General features: G+C 44.3%; 1 protein-coding gene across 2 annotated transcripts in view; it reads right to left on the bottom strand.

The window, feature by feature from the left end:
* Positions 1-25,089, bottom strand: part of TCF7L1 (transcription factor 7 like 1) — a 188,092-nt gene that overhangs the window by 88,756 nt on the left and 74,247 nt on the right. The window contains exon 1 of one of the 2 annotated variants that reach the window (XM_019623791.1): positions 21,662-22,000. The exons of the other annotated variant lie outside the window; for it this stretch is intronic. Within the exon in view, the coding sequence (XP_019479336.1) occupies positions 21,662-21,745 (84 nt within the window). The 5' untranslated portion in view covers positions 21,746-22,000. Of the gene's footprint in view, positions 1-21,661; positions 22,001-25,089 lie in introns of those variants that run through there. 2 annotated transcript variants of the gene reach the window in all.

Raw genomic sequence — 25,089 nt, 5'->3', positions numbered from 1 at the left:
ATAGAAAAGCTGGGAGGAGAAACTTTTAGAGTCTTCCATTTCCACCAAAATATGGAAGTGGCGCTGGCAAAGAAGGGCAGCAGAGTGCAGTGGTTACGCACTCAGATTCTAGGTTTACCCAGGATCAAGTCCTGGCCTTGCACTGACTTATGGGTAACCCCAGGCAAGTCATGTATCTGCACCTAAGTTTCACAAGTATAAATTAGGGATAAAGACCAGCACACACCTCGTAGGGGTTTGCTTTAAGGACTAAAGGCCATTTTATTTGTCAAGTCCTAGGAAGTGGTTGCCATACAGTGTTAAATCGCAGTCTCCAATATTTATTTCACTGTTAATGGTCCCTCGTGCACTTTCCCCTGGGCTCTGCTTTCTGCTTGGTCTTCCTTCCCATTTTCAGCACACCTAAATCCAGTTTTACCTGGGGAAGCCCATGCCGACACACCTGCTTCTTGGAGACCCTTTTCCCGCCACTCTCCTGACGAGGCCTCCCCACACTGGCCCCACTCTCCCCTCCTTACCTGGTCCTGCTGGGTGTCCAGCAATCACTTCAATTCCTATCATGGATTGTTCCAGGTGAATACAAATGAAATATTTAAAACTTTTTATTTTAGAAATTTTCAAAGATATACAAAAGTAGAGAGAATAACACAATGAACCTGATTAGTTCCCTCACCCAGGTTCCACAGCTAGTTCATGACTGATCCTGCTTCATCAAACCCCATCCACTCTCTGCCCAGCTGCCCATCACTCTCTGTCTACTCTACCCCGAGCCTCAAACCACTTAGCTTTCATTGGTAAGCATTTCAGTATGCATCTCTAGAACACAGAAAATTTAAAAATTCTTATAAAATGATTATCTTGTTTTTAAATTTTAATAATTGTCTAATATGAAATATCTAGTTATGCTTTTATATTTTTCTGATTATGATTTTTTTCCCTCTACAATTTATTTCAGTTAAACTCCAAATGTGGTCCTTGTCCACACATTAGTATAGGTCAGTATGTGTCTTTCTTTTTTTAGCCTTTAGTCTTTTTTGTGGGGGGGCGGCTCTCTTTTCCCTTCTCTTTTTTTTTTTTAATTTGAAAAAAAACCAGGGTTTTTGGTCCTAGAGTTTTCTACAGCCTGGATTTTGCTACTCATATCCTCATGGTACCATTTAACATGTTCCTCTGAACCACTTATTTCTTATGAGCCAATAATTAGATCTAGGAGCTTGATCAAATTCAGCTTTAGTGTTATTTTACTTTACTAAGGGGAGAGGGAACAAAACTATTTCTTCCTCTTTTATTAGCTGGGATGCTTCTGTAAAGAAAAACTTTCCCAACTATTTGGTGTTCCAGAGACAGATGGCACACACATAGCTCAGGTATGACAAACGCCTGGTCCTTCCCTTTATTTACCAGGTTTAAAATAATGACTTAACTCCTTGTGTCCTCCAAAGATGACCAGTGTTGTTGTTTGTTTGGTTTTGTCCTTTAGAGCCATTGTGCACTTGAGGGCTTAAATAAATATGATGTTGATGCTCAAATGATTTCATCTTTTCCTCTTATTCAGGTTGGCTCTTGAGTCCTTCTGACCTAGTAGTCTGAGTCCCTGACAGTAGACCTGAGTCTCTCATGGCCTTGGGTCACTTTCATGCTTTCTTATATAACAGGATACTCTGGGATTGTCTTGTACAGTAAGTCACCTATCTTTCCTAGGAGCCTTGTTTTAAGTGGGAAATGGTATTAAGAGAACACAATCTGAACAATAGAGTTGGTCATTGCTACCAAGATGGTGATTGTTTCTAGGCCTTTGCAGTGGACAGAGTTAGAAAAGATACCTTCTCTTTATAAACTCATAAAATATGTTATGAGTTTATACTGTTCCTTCCAATTTGCATTCAGGACTAGTACAAGATTTTTTTCTTAGCCTCCTTGACCTTCCAACTGTACCTTCTTTCTCCCATATTGAAAACCCTCGTTCTTGGTGACAATAACATAATTACTCATTTACTCCCTTCATAATACATGCACAACAGGCTCAGGATAACAATACCACCATCACTAACATGGTTAATGAAAACAGTACAAATGTTCTGTTTTTTTTTGCGGGGTAGGGGAGGGACACTTCTTTTGATCCTCATGTTATAGCCCACTACAGATAAACAAATAATTTGTACAACTGGGTTCAGTTTAGGTCTCCTGGTTTCCAGTCCAGTTCTGTCCTTGGGACTTCAGTTTGTCTAGCCTTTAGCGGGAGGCGTGACACCCTGCCTGCCTATGGCCCGCTGCAACCCAGAGCTGGACCCAGCGCAAACCAGAGAAGTAGTTTAAACCACAGCAGACACGTGATTTTAGCCTTTGCTCCTCTAGAAACTGCACATGCTCAGACAGGCTTGGATCCAGGTTGGGATGAAGCCTGAGTGTGCCTTGCCCTGTGATTGGATGGATGGTAGTTCCCCATGAGGGCAGGCCTACAGCTGACTGGACTCCCTGTAGTCCTGTTTACTACTGTCTTGCTCCGGGAACCTCTGACATCCCTGTGAGGTGACACCTAGGTGGGCATCTGACATATATCTATCAGAGAGAAAGTCCCCAATTCTTTAAGCACCAAAATACTTTCTAATAACTTTTAATCTGAAAATGAAATCAAATCATTTACCTACTTCTCTGTAGTTTTAAAAAAATATATTATGCTTCGTTATGGAACTACCTATAAATAAAACTATATATATATATACACATATATATATGTATATATATATTTTTTTTTAAGTAGGAAAATAACTGACAACACTAATGCACCCATTACCCATATAGAATAATTTAACATTTTTCCAGTGATCTCAGATTTCTCCCGACTTCTTTTAAAAAAGAAATAAGTATTACTGACACAGCTGAAGTACCCAATATCAGCCATCCATTCTACCACTCTCCCCAGAAGTTTGGGCAATAAACTATTGCCCAAATGTGTTGTTTATCATGCCTCTGCATGTTTCTAAACTTTCATTACACATTATTATCTACAAATTATAGGCTCAATTTAGGTGTTTTTTTCCAACTTTTTATTTTTGAAAACTCCAAGTTTACTGGAAAGTTGTAGGAAAAAAGCAATGAAAACCCATCTGTCTTTTAACCAGATTTACCATCATGAACATGGTCCCAAATTTCCTTTATGTTCACCTCCTTCCCCTATATATGATGTACACATACACACGTACGTACACACGTACACACACACACACACACACACACTTTTATTTTGCTGAATCATTTGAAAGTAATTTGTAAATACCTAAGCACCAGGACATTCTCCTGCATGACCAAAATACAATTAGCATATTGAGAATTTTAAACATTCATATAAATGGTGCCACATTTTGGGTTTTTCTTTAGCAACTCGCTTTTTTCCAATCAATGTTAGACTTTTGGAAATTATTCATGTTAATACACACAGATCTGGTTAATTCACTGTATTCTACTATATGACTGTATTGATTTATTTATCTAATTATTTTATTTATTGATAGCTACATACATTGTTCCAGCTTATGCCACTGCATACAATGCAGGAATGATTATTCTTGTTCATGTCCCTTTTACCATGGGTAGGAGATTTGCTGGGTCGTAAGATACATGCACTTTCAATTTTACTAGATATTGCGAAATCACTCCTCAAAGTAGGAATACTAAGTTAAGCATCATTTATTAACCTATATCCTTACCAACTCCTACAGTTCCATAACTAAACATTAGACTTTATTTTTTGCCATCTTATTGTTATTTTAATTAGCATTTCCCTAATCCTGCTTCTTTCTTTAAACAGAAGGCATAGAACACATTTAACCTTTTCTGAATATCCTATGTCACTGTCATGACCCTCTATTACAAAGCACCCTTTTAAATTATTACTTCATGTCTTTCCCATAGCCTAGATGGTTAGTTGCCATTTAATCTGCAGATGACCAGGCCATCTAATAACCAAGTAGCCGAATACAAGCCAGTAAATCCTGGGTAAATGTCCAGAGACCCCCTCCTATAAAGAGTAAAAAGGACAATATGACCAACTTTTCAGTGTAACAAAAGACCATTTTAAGTAAACAGTTCCTAGTTCTTCATTTGAATATAGATGTTTGAAACCATTACAAGTTTACATCAGGATAAGTAGCACAGACTCCGAACTCTGGGAACTAGCAAATAATGGACAAGACATAGGTCACAGAGCTCATAGTCTCCCCTCAACAGGAAGGTGCGCAGCCCCCGGCCCTAAGTGGGTCAACTGCAGGTGAAGCAAAGCATTCAAAGCAGCCTCATTTCAATTACTCAGGAGGGGGACAGGGCAGAAAAAGGAGGTGGGCAGAAGGTGTGTGATGAGGAGAAATACACCCAGGTGGAAGTCAAACCTGGCTGGTGGTTCTAGCTTGCTTTTCTGGAAAAGGAGATGAACTAGATGGCTTAAAATTTTTGTTCTCTCAACTCAAACATTTAATGGTTCTATGATACCACAAAAGCCTGTGAAAAACTCATTTTATTTCAGCCCTACACAAACTGGGGTTCATAAAACTGATACTGAGTCATCAAAAACAAAATGACACGAAACAAAAAAAGACTCTATCTTCATTACATAAGGAGTTTAAAAAGTGTAGGTTGCATTTTAGAATATTTCTGCTCAAAATGGCTAAAGTTAATTTTAGCGTTTGGAAAAGGGTGTGTTTATTGTCTGGAAAGCCAAATTTCTTAAGGGATAAAAGACATATACATGAATTTTTTTACCCCCATAAACACACAGCGAGTACCTTTCGGGTACTTTTCTAGGCCTGGGGAGAGAACATCATTACTGATCCCAAGAAATTCATGATCTGATGGAGGAGACAAACAAGAGAACAGTTGGGTTTTTTATTATTAGTTTCACGTGTGCAAAATAACAGTGATTAGATATTTATGCCCCTCACAAAGTGTTAACCCCAACAAGTCTACTATCCATCTGACACCATACATAGCTATTACAATACCATTGACTATATTCCCTATGCTGTACTTTACATCCCATGACTATATTTTCTTAAATTATAGTTGACATTCAATATTATTTTATATTAGTTCCAAGAGATAGCAAACTGGTAGGCATTTATATAATTTATGAAGTGCTCTCCCCAATAAGTCTAGTACCCATCTGACACTATACATAGTTTTAACAATATTGACTATATTCCCCATATTGTATTTCACATCCCCGTGACTATTTTGTGACTACCAATTTGTACTTCCTAATCTCTTCATTTTTCTCAGCAACCCCCCGCAACCCCTCTGCTATCTAGCAAACATCAGTTTGTTCTTTGCATCTATGAGTATATTTGTTTTGTTTGTTCATTTATTCTAGTCTTTAGATTCCACATATAAGTGACATCATATGGTATTTGTCTTTCTCAGTCTGATTTATTTCACTTAGCACAATACCCTCTAGGTCCATCCATGTTGTTGCAAATGGTAAGATTTCATTCCTTTTTATGGCAGAGTAATACTCCATTGTATAAATGTACCATAATTTCTTTATCCAATTGTTTGTTGATAGGCATTTCAGTTGTTTCCATATCTTGGCTATTGTAAATAATGCAGTGAACATAAGGGTGCAGATAGCTTTTCAAATTAGTGTTTTGGATTTCTTTGGATAAATACCCAGGAGAATTGCTGGGTCATAAGGTAGTTCTATTTTCAATTTTTTGAGGAACCTCCATACTGTTTTCCACAGTGGCTTCACCAATTTGCAATCCCACCAACAGTGCACAAGGGTTCCCTTTTCTCTACATCATCGCCAACACTTGTTGCTTGTTAAGGAAACAACTGTTTTAATATAAAACCAGTTGGTGCTAATTTAATGCTAGTGCAGGGTATTTCGGGGAGGTATATAACTCAATCATGATCAAGAATAGGAAGTTCAGGGCCAGCCGAGTGGCTCAGTTGGTTAAGAGCACAAGCTCTGAGCAACAGGGTCGCCAGTTCGATTCCCACATGGGCCAGTGAGCTGCACCCAAGGTGAACTGCTGCTGAGCTGCCAACAGGCGGCAGCATGGCTCAGCTGGTGAGAGCATGTGCTCCTAACAAGGTTGCCGGTTCGACTCCCACATGGGATGGTGGGCTGTGCCCACCCGCAACTAAGATTGAATACGGCACCTTGAGCTGAGCAGCAGCTCAGCTGACCGGTGGCCGGATGGCAGCTGGACTTGGAGCTGAGCTAGCTGCGCCCTCCACAACTAAGATTGAAAGACAACAACTTGGCTGTTCCCCTTTCCCAATTCCCCAACACTGTTCCCCTCCCCCAATTCCCCAATAAAATCTTAAAAAAAAAAAAAAGAATAGGAAGTTCATGGGCTTATTTGGTCAAGTTACTTATAAGTATTTACTGCTAAGTGAAAATGCCCACAATGCATAAGGGTGTCCTGGGTTGAAAACATCAGTGTCTGGACACGGTTAGGGCGAGAGTTGTCTACACCATGTTTCATGCTCAACACACATGTGATTCACCTTTTGAATGGAAGATGGGTAGCCTCTGAAGACATATGGGACAATGGGTCATTAAGAAGGCAACTATCTCTCCTCCCCAGGGGGCTTCCTGTCACTGGAATGGAAGGCAGGCTGGTGGTGCTTTCCTGCAAGGCTGGCTCAAACACTTCCTTGCAGGGCCTTCCCTGACTCCTCTGGGCTGGAGCTGCACCTTTCTCAGGCATTCCAGGTGATGTTCTTCTACTCTATCAGCCACTTGTCACATGTACTTGCAAGGACTGTGTTTCCTGTTTGTTTCCCTGCATTTTAAGCTCCTGAGGGCCAGAACCCTATCATATTCTACTTGGTAACCACAGAAGTGTTCAGTAATTGTTACATGGATGGACGGATGTGTGCACACCAGGCATTCTTCCAAGGCAGACAGGGAGGGAGGGGCTGATAGTGTTGGTCTGATTAATTTCACAACGTGTACGCATTCTAGAAGCAAAGAAAGCGTGGAAAATGTTTGTGGGCTGGTGTGTTTGTTTTGTTTTATTTTCTGAGGCAAAATGAAGAGGGTAGGATGAACTGAGTTAACATCGCTAACTACTCACTGAAAGTTGTTTGGAATCCACCCTTTCCAAAAACTCCAAGCACAGCAGGGTGCGAGGTTCCCAGATGGCAAGTGGGCTGTCAGGTCTTCACGGGCAACGGAAACAGGCAAATTGCATTTTGCACAGTCACAGACCTTCCCAACAGATCCCAACTACCATTTCCGCACCAGTTAAGTAATTCAGGGGTGGGAGTATGGGTAGAAAAAATGGTGCCTGAGGCCAGGGAGAAGTAAAGCCTGGGCAGAGAGGGCCTAAACTTGCCCATACTTTGTTAGGCTCCTTTCATCCCCTTTGAATAAAATCTGCATTCCTTTTCTCGGGGAAGGGCAGCCCTGCACCCCACCTAACACAGCACTGAATGTGGTGGCCTCGGTGCCCCCCAAGCCAAGCTCAAGCTCGGCAGGGCAGCTGAACCCAGGCCAGCGTCAGCACGGGAGAGAAAGGGAGATTGTCCCCCTTGCGCAGCTCAAACATTTCATTCTCTGCCTAGGCCTCAAAACCCTAATTTGACCACAAAAACCTGGCCTCTGGTGTTTCTGTTATGAGTATCGGATTCCTTCGGCTGAACTTGGCTGTTCACTGCCTGAACAAATTACATTAACAATACAGAGAAATGTATACAGGGCCTTAAAAACACTGCTGCGCAGGGACCAAAACAAAGACGGTGGTGTCCTAGCAACAAACCTCACCCCCAAGCAGCCTCTGGCCCTGCCAGGGATTGTGAGCCATTCAGCTCCTCTCTTCTCTGCAAACAATTAGGGACAGAGAAGTCACAATTACAGATGGGATTTACAGCCAGAGGAGCAATCTATAAATCACGGAACTCCCACCCCCAGCCATTCCCAGCCAGATAATCAGAGCCAGATGTTCGCCACAGCTGCTTCAACGAGGGTACACTGTTGTCCAACCCAACCATGCTCCTACTCTGAGAACCAGCAGAGGCTCCAGGAAAAGAATCCTGCCAAGCCAGAGGGGGCCTCTGCACCCTGGAGCCAGCCCAACTGTAGGAAAAGTTGGGTCATGTGGGAACCGTCTGTTAGAGCCACTGCAGAGGTGCAAGGCACTATCGCTGGTGAGCACTATGGCACCTGGGCTCCCGTGAACCTGACACAATTTAGTGACAGTGCCGTCATTGACGAACTTCATTGACATTCACTGGTCACTTGTGAAGTACTAAGCACTGAGCTGAGTACTCTACAGGAACTCCCTCACTGAAGACAGCTCTTAAGAGATTACCCAATTCACAGACAGAGAAACTGAGCCTTAAAGAGACCAAAAGTTTTCTGGAAGGTCAGTGATGGTAATCGGCACAGCAACAACGCAGAGCGGGGTCAGCCTGACCTTAATGCTCCAATAATCTCATAATAATTAAACTGTGGAGTGATGGAGAGACTGGTTTTAGGATGTGGGGCTGGCAGTTTCTAAATTACTATGACTGTCAATCTTGGAAGAGACTTGTTATTTTGTTTCTCCAAAGGTGGATGGCATTTTAAATTTCTGGACGAAACCAAATCAGATTTTTAGGACCTGGGGCCATGGAACAGCAAACTCCAAGTGTGGTAAAAGCTAGGCTATTTAAATGTTGCCAGGGTGTTTTTCTTCACAGACCTCCTTATTACGCATGCGTTTTTATTTTTTTTAACTTATTTATTGAGATATAACATACATACGGTAACATACACACATCTTAAATGTAAAGCTCAATTACTTTTTACATTATGTATAAACCCGAGTAAGATCAAGATATGGAACATTCTAGAACTCATTCTAGAAGGTTCTCGCATGTCCCCTCCCAGGCTATATTCCTCTACCTCCAAGGGAACCACTCTTCTAAGCTTTATTGCCGTCAGATACTTTTGCTTGTTTTTGAGGAAAAGGAATCACACAGTGTGTGTTTGGAGTAAAGAAATGTTTGTGTAGTTTTGGTTATTCTCAGGGTCAAACCAAGGCTCCAAAATCAAAGCTACCAACAATGAAAACGTGAGAAAACACTAGTAGCCCTGCCTGCTACACCAGCTTTGCAAGGCTATTCCCAGGACGCTGTTCGTGGTGTCTACGACGCCCTGTCCTCAAGGGGTGGGCAAGCTCCTGGCCATGTGTCTTCGAGCACTGCCTGGTAACGGAATCTGGTAGTAACAAGCTGTGTTTACCCCACTTGTCACCCTTCATCCTTTACCCGCTGACAGCCACCATCTTTCACTCCTCAGGAAGGGCAGCAGGGCATAGAGGATGTGGCGAAGGCTCTTGGCGGGTGGAGGAGGATTACACAGGCTGGAATGTCTGGGCTCTGAGTGCTCTCCAGGTTCAGGTTCAGGCTGCAGAGGGCAAAGTGCTCCCTTATCATTCCTCTTGCCTCTCACCACCCACCTTAGCAAGGGGAGGCCACCCGCTCACCATGGGATCCCCTGTTGGATTGGGCCTTTCCCTCAGAAATCTGGGCAGAAACACTGCACGAGGTAGGGGTGGGCTACGGTTGAAAGAAGTTTCAGTTGAGACGATGTACAACAGAATGAAATTCTGAGAAAAGTAAACCCACTCCTGACAGTGGGGAGGGGCAGGGTTTTCTTGTCTTGGCTTTCTCCCCAAAGTTTTGACCTCCCCCTAAAGCGCAGTACAGTTCACCTTAACTCCTTGGCACTGCCCCAATTTCACTTCCCAGAGTGGTTATTTTCAGCTTCACTGAGCACCTGTTTGTTTCCATTGCTGTTTTAAAATTCTAAATCTGTTGGCATATTATGACACAGGACATCGCCAAAGGATCTAATGCTACCCGCCGGAAGTGGCAGGTCCTTAAGAATTTGTACTCTCACCTAAGTATTTATGGCTGACACATAAATACAGTGACCCTGCCTTCCAAATAAAACATCAGGGTATGGGATTCCATACAGGATATTTTGGGGTATTACTTCTAGATGTGAGAGACAATCGAAGAGGTGTCATTTGGAAATGGAAACAGTGGAATTATAGCATATTCTTCTTTGTGGGGCTATGTCTTATTACCGGTGATAAGGACTGCTAGAAAATTTCAGAACTTGAAATCGCCCCAGATATAGGTCATTCCCAAGTTCAGCATTCTGAAGCTCAATGCAGTCTCCTGTCTGTCATTGCCGCTCGGGTCGTACAAGATGCTGGCGTCCATTCGGAAAGCCTGCTCCTGCCCTAGCACACAAGGAAACTGGAGGCCACCTTCCTTCTCTATGTTCTCCCCTCAGTCTGCTCCGTGGGTTAGTGTTGTGGTCCAGAGAACGGTGCATGCCCGATCTGAGCGAGCACACCCTTCCTCAGTGGCTGACAATACCGGTGTGTACGTAGGCCCAAACCTATTTGCAACTCACACAAAAGCGTGTGAGAAAACTCTCAACGGTAATAAAAAGAAGCCTGAAAGTGTCTGCAGCCACTTAAAGTAGCATGCACTTTCCTACCTCCCAGCGCTACTCTTGCTATCCCCCCTTCCTGGCATTCTCTCATCCCTCTCCCAGTTCAGGCACAGTTCAACAGATAACTCCCAGGGGTAAAAAACAAAAACAAAACACATTAAGACCCCAGATTGTGATGAGCCTTTCTTTGTAGGTACCCCAGTAAAACATATGAATGCTTCCAAGGGCCAGGCAGAGCACTCATGACAGTAACACCAGCCACAATAATAAGTGGGTGCTTTTTAACAGGCGGGCCCTGTATCCAGGCCGTTATACAGACTCACCCACTGAATCCTCACAACAAGCCTATGAGAGAGGTACTGTCACTGCCCAGACCTGCAAAGGTCAGGTAAACTCAAGGTCATGCCCACTGCTGAGTGGTGGGGCATGTGTTTGAACCTAGCCCTGCTCTTAGCCCTGACACAACGCGGCTCTCCTGGAGGGGTGGGCACAGCCCGTCGGAGGAGGCCGCTGTGACGATACAGAAATGGAAGCCCAGCCTTACTACACCTGTGATTTTTTTCAAGCGGAGCCAGAAGTCTGGGTTTTTACCTGACATTTTCTAACTTGGTAACATCACTGTTCCAGCCCCCAACTACATCTAACAGGGGCTTGGGCCGGTGGGCACAAGTTACGCCCGCTGTAAACAATACATGACACCCCTGACCGGGCACTGCTAAATGGGGTCTCTCCTTCTGTGGTCTAGAATTATGATTTAAATGTGTGTGGTTCCACACAGCCCTTCTCACCTAAATGACAAGCTAAGTGAGGATAAGGAGCAGGTCTTAGAATTCATCATGTTTTGTGAAATCCTACCCAGCCTCTTAGCCTCCTGGGAAGAACAGCGGAGACTCACCTTCACGGAGACCCTAGAACAGCCAGTGCTGTTCTAGACCCTTCCGTGTATCAGCTCATTTACTCCTCACCTGCTGAGGTTGGTCATTATTGACCTAGCTTATTCTTTTTAAACAAATGAAGATCGTGAAGGGCTAACAGGAGTTAAGTCTCTTACCGGAAATCATGGGCTTTAGTGGCAGCACCACGCATGCTCCTTTCAGTTCACAGAACAGTTGTAAATAACTGTTGAAATGCTCTATCTCGGTGGTTCCAGGCAGGAAAATCAATTCTTAAATTAATTAGAGGGAACTGTTTATGTGCGAAAGGCTCTCAGTAAATAATACAGCACTTGGATCCCTAGATACCTAAATTCACAGAGCTCTTAGGAACATGCTGTCTGCATTGAAGACTGAGCACTGCCTTAGAGATACAGGCTTATTCAGCAATGTTTACTAAGTCCCTGCTTGGGGTGGCCGGGGATGGGGAGGTGTCGTTCTTAAGAGTGAAAAAGCAAAGCCATCTTGGGGAACAGACCCATCATGCTGTGCAGCAAGAGGCATGACAGCATGGATGGAGCCACGGTGGACTCCCAGGCTCCACAGCTCATGACCTGTGTGGCCCTTGGGCCAGTTCCCTTGCTTCTCCGCACTTGGGCTTCCCTGCCTATAAAATGGGGAAGAAGAGGATGTACTAGTGGGCATCACTACCTCCCGGGGCTGATGTGAGGATTTAATTAATTGACATACATGTTTAGAACCATGTCTGGCACATGGCAAGCATTCTAGATGTGGTATTATTATTTAGAACCCCAAATGGCTGCTCCTTTGTCACCCTCTCCTCCCCCCATAGAAGAACGAGGTCCTAACAGACAAGGACACGGTCGGGAACAATCTGGATGAACCAAGCCCCCCACACTGGCATTGATGCTTCCTCTGTGGCCAAGGGAAAATCTCTCCTACCCTAGAGGAGTCTCGGTATGCCTCCTTGTTTATGGTGGGTTTTCACTTGATCATCTTAAGTTTTCCAGGTAGATAATCTGCAAACAGTGATTGTTTTCCCCTCGTCCAATCCTTATTGTCTTGGCTACTGAGCCCATGCAAACCCCCTCTCCTCCTTCCTCGCCCTGTGCACTTGTACTCCAATGAAAGGAGAAGGCCCATTCATCTTGTCTACCTGGCAATAACCCTGAGGCATCGCTAGAGATGACTGCCAAGGGGAGAAGCTATAGGGCTCCAGCAAAGAGCTGAGGCTGTGCTGGACCCAAGGCCCCCCCAGCAAGTCAGGCAGCTCAGCATGTCTGTGAAAGGGAGCAGGCGGGAGAGGGGGCCTCTCAGGAAGCGAGGGGAGAGGCAGAGCTGAGGTCCCTATAAAGAACCAGAAATGGTCATATCATTGGGAGTGTCTCCCATGAGGTCTGACACAGGTCTGAGACTCGAGAAGTACTGTTGAATCAACACTGACCTGTGACGACTATGTCCTGTCCCCATGGGCTCAACCTAGGATAGGCCCTTCTAGGGTCCCCTCCAGGACTCTAGGTATATGGAGATCCAAATGTCGGATTTTCTTACCAAGAGACACCCATGTCTCAAATAGAAATTCTTTCAAAGAAGGTAAACAGTTTCCTGATTCATTAATAGCCTAGCCAATTTCTCTGTTTGGAACCACCCTATACCTGCTAAATCAGACTCCTTGGAAATAGGCACTTAGAACACATTTAGGGATAGGGGTGGGAATCATCTCGTAATTTTGAAGTGCAATATTTGCAGCAGCAGGTTTCTGTCTGTGCAAAGGTGTTGCTCCCCATTCGCTGGGCCTGCTTCCCGTGTCAGGCCTGGAACACAGCCCTTCAGTTTCAGTGCTGCACCTTCTGCTCCTTGGGACCACCCAGGAATCTGCATTTCAACAGGCACCCGGGAAGATTCTGAAGCAGTCTTTGAGAATCACTGCCCTGATGGTTCTGCAGGCTTGAGGCTTCTGAGCATCTTCCCTGTAATTCCCCACTTGCTCTTCTGAGCCAAGAAGTCCCTCCAGACATTCAGGCCGTGAGCAGCTCCTTTTAGGAACACAGGCAATGGGCAGCCACAGGACACGCAGCAGGCTTGCCAACAACTCCTGGCATGGCATGCTCTCCTCACCCCCGGACTATAGAGGATGGGAGAAGCTGCACAACATCCACCAGAACCCTCCTCTTTCATCCATGTACCCAAATAGGACAGGTGCCAATGGCCTCACATGTGACTGTGTTTACAGCTCTGAGCAAAGGAAGGTGAAGCTGTCACCTGGGTTTCCATGGCCTGTGGGCCCTTACTCGCAGCCCCCAATCACCTTCCTCCTTTGGGCTTCTGCCTGGGGATTTACTTCCTTATTCATGATCTATCTAGGTGGGCCCTTCCTGGGTGGCTTGCCTACCATCTGAACTGGATGTGGACTCCTCTGTTTTAATGCGGTACCTTTTACATTAAACGAAATATTCGACCCTGTTATTCCCTGACTACTGTAAAAATCTAGAAAAGACATGCAGGAAAAAGATATCAATGACAGACAAACAATGTTAAACCTGCTAAGCCCAAAATATTCTGAAGAGTAACACAGCTCTTATTAATTTTATGTTGACTCGCAAGGAGAAGAAAAACATTTTAATTTTTTTATGATCACCTCTTCAAGATAATAAAAACTGAACTGAGGACACAAAAACTGTGAAACATAAACATCGTTTTGGGGTTTTTTTCTTCCTAGGTTTGCTCATTCCACAAAAAAGGCAGCTCCTACCACTCCAGGGACTCTCCCTCCACTGGACTTTGAGTATTCAGCTCCCACAAGTATGACAAAAACGGAAACTGCGTATATGACAAGATAAACACATACCTAGAAATCAGTCTGAAAACAGGGAATGGCAAGAATTTAGCTTTCCTGCCATGAATTAGATATGGCTCACTCCCTCACGTCCTTCAGATCCTGACACCCACGTATAACAGCATGCTGACCATTCCCCTCCGGGCGCCTTGCTCTGATTTGTTTTCTTCATCACCACCTGATACACTGTAGATTTGTTCATTGTCTCAGAGGGTAAGCAACTGAGAGCTGACCTTTTATTCATGGCCATTTGCCCAGTACCTTGAAAGCACCTGCCATGTCACTGTACTCAAGCATTTGTTCAATGAAGGAACCCATCCACTTGCCCATCTATCTATGAGTCCATCCGTCTACCCAAATATCTACCCACCATTTAGTAAATGCCGACCATGATCTAGACACCATGATGGATGTTCTGTAAATGGGTGGAAGACAATAAACATTGTTTTTGCTCTTGGAGACAGAGATACCACGCAGATGTATGTATATAAAATACAAAGCTATGTTTGAGATAAGTGTCCAAGAACAATGGGCAGGATGTTATAAAAAAAGAAAAAGGTGGGACCTGTTTAAGATTAGGGGCTCAGGGAAGTTCTCCTGTGTAAGCTGAGACCTGGAGGCTGAGAGGGGGGTTTCAAGATGAAGAGTGGGGTGGACAGAAAACATGCAGGAAGGTCCAGGGTGGGAAGAGCTTGGTAGGCATGAATGAGGGCGAAAGTAGCATAAAGAGACAAAAAGAAGTCTGACCACACCTGGTCTCCCATCACCACAGTGCTATGCACGTGGCAGGTAGCCAGGCAGTAACCTGGAACTGAATCAGTGACAACCAAGCATCAACTGTGTTTATAAGATTTATAGAATCAAGGAATAGACAAACTTGAAATGTTCACTCCTACATCAATTATCAAAGAATACTGACAGTAATTATTCGAATATGGATTGTTTGAAATCCCCATTTATTTCTATATCAATGAAGATGCTTCTCAAATGCCTGAGAAAATCTTGGTAGGAGTAAATGTAGCTGAAACATTTTCTGGTGATAGAATACCACACAGCCCCCTCATATCAACCTTCAGAATGACATTTCTGACTCAAGTCAATGTTCACATTCAGGGAACTGGATTTAATGTGCATTGGCCTTTAGACAAATCCTTAGAAGACTGGATTTACTAGAGCAATTGATTTTACATAAGTTTGTTTCCTGGGGTTCACTTTATCCTTCTAAAATTACAATATGGGTAACAATTTTATGTTGTATAAAACAAACGAGGATCTTCTTATTGAACTTTAAGCTCTTTGAAAGGAGGCACTATCTCTGGATTCCGAGCACCAAGGGCAGTGCCTGGCCCATAAGAGATCTTCCAAACAGTTTAATGATAGGAAATGGCCTATGTTTAAAGATTTCACTAGTCTGATTTAGCTCAAGTCCTGCTGTCAATCCAGTGTCTGCCATATGCCATCTGTAGGATTACAGGCTCTGGAACTGACTTTCCAGAAAATTGAATGTAATGGTGATTTATGAAGAGTAGCCAACTCCGAAGCCTGGGATTTAGCAGTAAATCAGTAAGTGGCAGGGATTACTGGTTCATCCCTAAAATGCAAGCAGAACCATGAATGCTCATGTAGCTTCTGCAATATCACCTTAACTGTCTTTTATCAGAATCTTAACTTGGCATGGAACAACTAACCCATTGACACATTCTGTGGTCACACAGCCCCACAGGGCCAAGAAGCCCTGCAGACCCCAGGTGGTCAAAAATCAACACAGAAGGTCTCAGGGGGCCGGCTGAGTGGCTTGTTGGTTAAGAGTTGCCTTGGGAGCGCAAGCTCTGAGCATCAGGCCACTGGTTCGGATCCCACATGCGGGCCAGTGACACTGCACCCTCTGCAGCTAAGATGGTGAAAAATAGCTCGACCTGGAGCTGGGCTGCCGTGAGTGGCCGGTGACGGCATAGGCTGCAGCCCCTGCTGCAGTGGGCTGCCGTAAGCTACAGTGAGTGGCCAGCAGCCAGTGTGAGCGGCCGGCAGCTGGCGTGAGCTGCCGTCCAATGGCCGGTGACTGATCTGCCTCAGCCGCGAAGAGCGCAATGATCACAATACCAACATGGGCCAGTGAAGCGACGTCCTCCACAACTAGACTGAAGAACAAAAGGACAGCAACTTGTCTGTTCCCTTCCCCCAATTCCCCAATAAAATCTTTTTAAAAAAAAATCTCAGGAATAAAAGGGCAGCCAACAAAGAAGCAAGGTCAGTGTTGTGTGGGTGGAAGAACTGTCACCAACTTCCACACAAAGTGGATGGAATCCCAACAGACAAGTCACAGGGACCACCCTCGGGCCACATGCCCGCCTTTCCCACCATGGCCACTACCCCAAGCCCCTCCAGGCAAAGCACAGCAAGAGGGGGTTAATGTCCCCCTACTACCACCACCCCGCGGCTAAACCTTCACTTGACACTGTCTTTCTCTGTCGATAAGAAAAGGTCAGCTGTGAAGTACAGATGGACGTCATACCAAGAAAAGAACTGCTGGTCAAATCTTGGTAATAAGGCTCTGAAGAAAACATCCAAGTAGATGACAATCCTTATCAATCCCCAGGACCCAACTAAAGTGGTAACATTGAATTTTTACGTAATGTGCACTGTTTTAAAAATGTGGAGTGGAGAGAACCACTTGGCAATTATTATTTGAACAAACTAGAATAAAGGCTGTGAGCTGGCAAGCACTCCCACCTGCTACCCCCAAAGATTTCTATCAATATATTAACCACTCTAGAGTGCAGGTGTACACAACAACCTATCTGCACACAAATCCATCATTTCAAGATTTGAAATACTTGACCTTTAGTTGACAACAGGTCCTACAGAGGTGCATCTACTGCAGGAAAACAAAGGCTTTTAATCACACCTCACTCTAGACCAACTCTGTACTGAGAGAGAAAATAGGGATAGTAAACTACCCCTCAGGGATTTTTGTATTTTTTTATAATTATTAAAAAAAATCTTGGGGCCGGCTGAGTGGTGCATTGGTTAAGAGCTGGCTTGGGACACTAGAGGGCCCAGGTTCGGATCCCACATATGAGGGCCAGTGACGCTGCCCTGTACAGCTAAGATGCTGAACAACAGCTGGACCTGGAGCTGGGCTGCCCGTGAGTTGCCGGCCATGGCGTAGCCTGCAGCCCCTGTGGCAGTGGGTTGCCATGGGCTACCGTGTGTAGCCAGCAGCCAGCGTGAGTGGCCAGCAGTCGCAGTGAGTGGCCGTCCAGAAGCCGGCAACTGATCTGCCTCGCCCAGGAAGAGTGCAATGGTGGTGCCAGCTTGGACCGGTGAGGCGACGTCCTTCACGGCTGGACTGAGGAACAAGAGGACAGCAGCTTGTCTGTTCCCCTTCCCCCAATTCCCCAGCGCTGTTCCAATTCCCCAATAAAAATCTTTAAAAAAAAAATCTTTATTGATTTTCAATTTACAAAAGCAATATATATTTATTTTAAAACAACCCAAAAGATTACTCAAATTTACAAAATGAAAAGTTCTAATCTAATTCCACATTCAGTTAGCATTTTTTTTTGCAGAGATTAAAGAAGAAGAAAAAAAACCTAAGTAATACCTTTTTTACAAAGGTGTTGTTTTTTTTCTGTTTATAAAGAAAAGCAAAAAATACACTATAATTTTTGTTAATTGGATCAATTTAAACAGAAAAACTCGGATGGTACTGTCAATGGAAGTGTAATTTCCGTTTATACTTCTATTCACAGAAAGCCTTTTTGGGGATGGCATTTGGGCAGAATTTATTAAAACTTAAAAATCACACATACCAGTAGACACAGTCAACCTGTTATTGGAATCTATGCTAAAGAAACACTAACTTGTGGACATGCAGAGACTTGTAAGGATTTTTTTTTTAAATTTTTTTGTTGGGGAATTGGGGGATGGGAACAGCGCTGGAGAATTGGGGGAAGGGGAACAGACAAGTTGCCTGTCGTTTTGTTCTTCAGTCTAGTTGTGGAGGACGTCGCTTCACTGGTCCAAGTTGGCACCATCATTGCGCTCTTCCCGGACGAGGCAGATCAGTCGCCGGCTTCTGGACGGCCGCTCACTGTGGCTGTTGGCCGCTCACACTGGCTGCTGGCTACACATGGTAGCCCATGGCAACCCACTGCAGCAGGGGCTGCAGCCTACGCCGTGGCCAGCGAATCACGGCAGCCCAGCTCCAGGTCCAGCTGTTGTTCAGCATCTTAGCTGTAGAGGGCAGTGTCACTGGCCCTCATATGTGGCGTCCCGAGCCAGCTCTTAACCAACGCGCCACTTGGCCGGCCAGAGGATTTTTTTTTTTTAATGTCTATCAATACAGGAACGGTTAAAGGTATTCTCTACCACAGAATGCAACACAACAGCTAAGACTGAGGCAGACCCCACATGTACTGATCTGGAAAGATCTCTGAGATACTCTACTAAGTGGGGGGGAAAACAAATCGCAAGTTACAGCATATGAACAATAAGATCCTCTCTGTGTTACACAAAATAATACTCAAGAGGTTGTATTTGTACACATGCAAACGAGCCTGGAAGAACACAGACCAAATAGTTAAGTGTGTGGAGTGGTCATAGGCATAGAGGGGAAGGGACTAGATAGAATTCCATCAAACATGTATTGTTTGAATGCTTAACTAAAATTAGCATGCATTTCTCTAATAAGTGTAAAATGAGTAAGATGAGATAAAATCTTTATCCAGTTGATGTACTGACCATGGTATGAGGTAAGGATTTAACTCCCCCTTCCAAATCATCTTTCCCTCTACATTGCTTGTGTTGAGCTTGTTTGAGTTCTTTCTTATGTACCTTGTCTGTTATTGCATCATTATTCTTGCTGTGGTTTTGCAGGATGCTTTAGCATCTTTCAAAAAACTTTTTAAAGTGTCTTTTAATTTTTTCAACCTAACTTTTGAATCCATTTGGAATTAATTTTCTTTCATGATATAATTTTCCATTTAGTTTGAGGCTGAGGTATGCATAATCTCAACTTGCATTTCAAGTACTCTTAACTAGCTACTCAAAATTTAACATCTTTAAAAATATGATACTGAGCTGGCACTTCATCTGTGGAAGAGACATTCAGTATTCTGGTCACTTTAGTGGTAAAATACACATAGTACCTCAGAGATAAGTTCTAGCTTTCAAATGTTAGAGAATTCACCGAAACCATAGAGAATACAATCTAACCTTTCATAAGACTCAGAAGTATTTTAGGTTCCTATAGGACCCTGGGGTCAGTATTTGCCCCTCAACTAAAACCACGCAGTACCTCAAGTTCCTCAGTATAATATGTCCCATGGCAACCTGCTCTAATATTCTAAGATTGTCAAATTACTTCACATGGAATGAAGCTGGAGCCCTAATTTTGGGGGATGATGAAATCTACCTCATGTTATATATACAAAAATTAACTCAACATTGACCAAAGACCTAAAATGTAAGAGCTAAAACTAACAAAACTCTTAGAAGGAAGCAAAGTCACAAAATTTTGTAATGTAGATTAGGTAACAAATTTTTAGATATGACACCTAAAGCGTAAACAACAACAACAAAAAAAGTAGATAACTTGGAGTTCATCAAATTTAAAAACTTTTGTGCCTCAAAGGATATTATCAAGAAAGTGAAAAGACGACCCACACAATGGAAGAAAATATTTACAAATTATATAGCTGATAAGAATCTAGTGTCCAGAATACATGAAGAATTACAAATCAACAAGAAAAAGATAAAGAACCCAATTTTAAAAGGTCAAAGATATGAATCGACATTTCTCCAAAGACATGCCAATGGCCAATGGCCAATAAGCACCTAAAAAGATGTTGAGCATCATTAGCCATGAGGAAAATGCAAATCAAAACAGCAGTGAGATACCAATGCATACCCACCAGGATGGCTGTCATCAAAAGGACAGACAGCAAGTGCTAGCAAAGATGTAGAGAAATTGGAATCCTTGCACACTGCTAGTGGCAATGAAAAATGGTGCACCCACTTTGAAAAATAGGCTGGCAGTTCCCCAAACATTTGAACATAAGAGTTACCACATGACAGAGCAATTCCATTCCTAGGTATATACCCAAAGTAATAGAAAATGTACGTGCACATAAAAACTTGTGCATACATGTACGTAACAGCACTATTCACACTAGCCAAAAAGTGAGAATAACCCAAACATCCACTGACTGATGAATGGATAAACAACATGTGGTGTAGCCATATAATGAAATGTTCTTCAGCCATAAAAAGACATGTGTACTGATCATAATATAATATGACTAAACTTTGAAAACATTATGCTAAGTGAAAGAAGCCAGTCTACAAAAGGCTCCATGTTGCATGATTCCATTTATATGAAATGTTCAGAATAGGCAACTCTGTAGAGACAGAAAGTAGATTAGTGGCTGCCAGAGGTTGGAGGGAGGAAACGAGGGAGTGACTGCTAAGTGGGAAGTCTTTTTGGAGTGATGAAATGTTTATGAATTAGAGTGGTGATGGTTGCACAACCCTGTAAATACACTAAAACCTCTTATTTGTTCACTTTAATAAAAGGGTGAATTTTATGGTATGTAAATTATATCTCAATAAAATAAACAGACTATATTTGAAGCCACTAACGAAATGAAAGAAAAAATGATCTTGCATAATATTGTGGGAAATAAGCCTGAATCTTAACATCCAACTGGCATCCCTTGAACAATGGTTCCAACCCTGGCTGCCCCATGGAATCACCTGGGGAACGTTTAAAAACACACAGATGCTTGGACCGCCCTCCCTGGGATTATGATTTAATTGGTCTGGGGTGAGGCTTGGGGACGAGTGTTTTTCAAAAGTTCCCCGGTTGTTGCTAATGTGCTGCCAGAATCAAGAACTGCTGCCCTAGAATTTGAGCTTTTACAAGAGTCCCTGGTGTTGATTCAGATATCTGTTATTTTATCCTTTCTCATAAACATGAGACAAACAAAATTTTAAATGGCTCACAGTTTCTGGTTGTTAGAACTGGGCTTTTAGTTTGTCTCTTCCACATTAAAAAATATATATATCAGCAGGTTGCCATTTTATAGACAAAAAATCTGAAATACAAAATGGCTAAGATGCATACTGAGGTCACCACACTGAGATGGGTTGGGGATCGAATTACACTTCAGTCCTTGGGAACCTAACTCACTTCTTTTTCTAGTTACTCCAATTGAACCAAGAGGAGCATCGAGTGGTGGGGACAGGTAGCAACCGTCACTGGCACAAGAGGCAGAAAGGCTGGGCGGAGCCTGAGTCTGGGAAAACTGCCAACTCTCAGGTTCACTATGCTCACCTCCTGATTTGGTAAAATGGAATCACCCCTCTTCCTCTCCCCCCAGCCCTCAAATAACAGGTTTGTTTTCCTTACAGGGCTGGGAAGCCAAGGTTGATCTCACCTCCACATCTCAGGTAAGCCACCCCAAAGTGCTCACTTACCTGGGACACTGCTTGGCTGATGTTCATGATTTCCCCCCAAGCTGGTGAAACCCACGTTGAGTCTGCACTGGGATCCACATTCATTTCAGAGCCCCAAAGCTGTTTCCAATTGACAAAGTCATGGCCAGTGCACCTTGTTCATTAGTGTACTTACGGGAGGGTGTCCGGGCCCCAACCCAGCCACTGCCCGTGGGAAATTCTTCCCAGATCAGAGGACCCACTAGTCTCCTAAGACCAGAAATGAGGGAGCAACCCACACCTCTGCCTTGCTCCTGCTCAGTGCCCCTTCCCTGTACTTGAAAGGAACACACACAGCGGTTGTTCGGGTTCTGATTTGGTTGCATAATCTCTCAAAAGATTTTCTATGCAGTTCCCTGGCTCCTCTATCCCACTTTCTCTCTCACTCAGCTGTTTTATAAGCTGAATTCTAATCTGGGTTTCTTCACAATGTCGCCTTTGACTAAAGCTAATAAAACCCCGAACGGGAAATTCAGGAGTAGTGGAGATGTCACGTGACTGTAACCTAAGGTTGTTGGTCAACTTGATTTGGTTTTCAAGCTTGTATACCATCTGGGGGCTTCAGTCCCACCCGCCTTTGTGGCAATAAAGAAGGTCTTTGTCTTTCCTCACACTGAACTTGAGCCTGAACCTGTCTGAGGAGCCCTGCAGACAGCCTTACAACGCTCCATAACCACTGCGTCTGCTGCCTTGCCCAGGGCCCTAGGCAGAGCCACTCAGCTCTGCTCACCAAAGTCTCCGTCTCCAGGGAGCCAGGGTGACCAGCTGCCCCGACCACAGGCAGGCTCCCTCACAGAGCTCAGCTTCATACCTGCCACTTAACCAGGCAGGTGTCATAGTGCGGGTCACTGTACCACCACGAGGCTGCTCCAACTCTCGGCAGAGGAAGCCTTCTTGTCAATGAGCATACAAATCCTTGACCAAAAATAATCTGATATATCAATGCAGAAAACAAAGGTGCTTTGCTGCATCCTGAAATCCATGGTCATGGTTGAGAGCTGTCTTATATCAGCCACATCATCTGGTAATTTATTTCTGAGTTTTGTTTTTAATTGCAGAGAACTGAGAAAATCTTGATTTCCACAGATAAGTGGTAGCAAATGCTAACAGGAGACTGCCTTTTGATCTTAGGAGGGTATTTAGTTAAATCAGTGTTTCTTGGCCTTTCTTTCATTATTGCCCTCCTCAGGAGCCTTCATAGATATTTTTGCCTAACTATGCTCTTCCCCCCTTCTGTGAAATCTTAATACTACAGATATACTGTGTATCTGTGTATGTATCATGACCCCTTGGAGGGCCTGTCATACCACTGTCAGCTAGGTTTTTTTTCACCCCATGTGGGGACAATACCACTCCAGTTGAGAACGCATGAGTTCAACTGATCCCAAAGCTTGAAAGAGTTGTGGAAAACTTTCATTTCAAAGTAGAATTGTTAAAATAATAATGCTAGAAACAACCATGGAATATTCTTAGGTGGTAATTATTATTTGCTAGACACACTTCTAAGCATTTTGCCTATGTTTACTCAGGGAAGCCTCACAGTACTATTATCATTGTCATTTAATAAAGAAAATGAGGCACAGAGAGGTTAGATGACTTGCCCAAGGCCACACAGGTTGGCACACGGCAAAACTGGGAATCAGGCCTGAATGCTACTGAACAACTGCTCATTTTCTTATCACAAATATAAAAATCAAGCCAGATGCACCCAAAACATGCAATAAGCCTGAAACCATCCATTATGACATGGTTCCATGAAGCGACACATCAGCAGCCCGGCCACTGAGCAGCGAAGACACCCTAACCCAGGCCCATGAGGGGCAACTATGAGCATCTGGATGAGACCGCATGCCTGAATACAGTTGCCTAAGCAGTACCATATTTACAAGGAACCAACCCAGATGGAAAGTGCCAGGGGACTTCCTCACCCCAGTGTGAGCTACCCTGGCAGCTCCAGTTAGTGCACTGGTAGTCTCCAATATGTTGAAATGGGAGACATTTAATCAGACATGTTTTATTTTGGTGGCAGATTTTTACATGGTGAAAACAGAAATAAACAAACAAACAATCAAGTCCAACATTTGAGAAACCCCCAAAGCACTGGATGCATAGTAGAGACTCAGCCAATGACCTCCCGGGGCTCTCTGGTCTGACAGGGGTGCTGCTCCCACAGCTGGGACAGCCTCAATCCAGCCTCGTGTACAGTGCCAGCGCCAGCGCCTGCTGCAGCATCCCACGCCCACCCCCTCTGACCTTCCAGTCCACATCCCTCAGCCGTGCCCTCACCTCCCACCAAAGACCCAGGCAGCCCTAGTTCTTAAGCTCCCGGGGTGACTCTGAGGTGCAGCGGGCTTGAGGGTTATAGTTCTAGTCCTACTGTCACCTGCATTTTCAGAAGGTAACCCCCAACTCTGAGCAAAATCATGGCCAGCTGGTCCAAGCCCCTCATTTGCACCTGAAAAATATGCCACTTTTATATCTGTTCTTTCTCCCCGCCACTCTGGAGAGGAGGCGGTGCTCTTGACTTTGCCCATCCGCGTGCTCTGTTCATTGTTACTTTCATCCCATTCACTCATCTCACCTTTACTGAATGCCTACTATGTGCTAGCAACTGGGGAATCAAAGCAGATAAACACATAACCACACGCTGTTTCTAGTGTTTTAAAGGAAAAAGAGCAGGAGGCCCAGTTTAGGGTGGGGTGAGTGGAAATTATCTGAGTGAGGAGTGAGGCTAACAACATCCTAGGCAGAGCAAACCCTAAGCAGGAGACCCAGAGAGGGTGGAGTCTGGGCCACCGGAAAGCAAGCCGATGAGGTGGGAAGCAAGGAGTGCGGCTGAGGAAGAGGCAGGAAGGCCTCCTTTTTGGAGGGCCTTGCTTCTTCCCTCCCCATCCAGAGGGAGGCGGCAGTTAGGGGTATAGGCTGGGGGGTGAGAATGCCTCACTCACTGTGACTTGGTTTCTTTTCTGTAAATTAGGAATAAGCATCATGCCTACCCCAGACGTGGGTGGTGATTAAATGCAGCTATCCTCGGGCCGGCCGAGTGACGCGATGGTTAAGAACTGGCATGGGACGCCAGAGGGCCCCGGTTCGGATCCCACATATGAGGACCAGTGACACTGCCCTCCACAGCTAAGATGCTGAACAACAGCTCAACCTGGAGCTGGGCTGCCGTGAGTCACCGGCGACGGCGTAGGCTGCAGCCCCTGTGGCAGTGGGTTGCCATGGGCTACCGCATGTAGACAGCAGCCAGCGTGAGCGGCCAGCAGCCGCAATGAGCGGCCGTCCAGAAGCCGGCGACTGATCTGCCTCGCCCGGGAAGAGCGCAGTGATGGTGCCAACTTGGGCCAGTGAAGCAACATCCTCCACAACTAGACTGAAGAACAAAAGGACAGCAACTTGTCTGTTCC

The sequence above is a fragment of the Hipposideros armiger genome, unplaced genomic scaffold, assembly GCF_001890085.2.
Source record: "Hipposideros armiger isolate ML-2016 unplaced genomic scaffold, ASM189008v1 scaffold_561, whole genome shotgun sequence".
Classification (NCBI taxonomy): domain Eukaryota; kingdom Metazoa; phylum Chordata; class Mammalia; order Chiroptera; family Hipposideridae; genus Hipposideros; species Hipposideros armiger.
The sequence above is the reverse complement of the archived record's forward strand: the minus strand, read 5'-3'. Positions and strand labels throughout refer to the sequence as shown.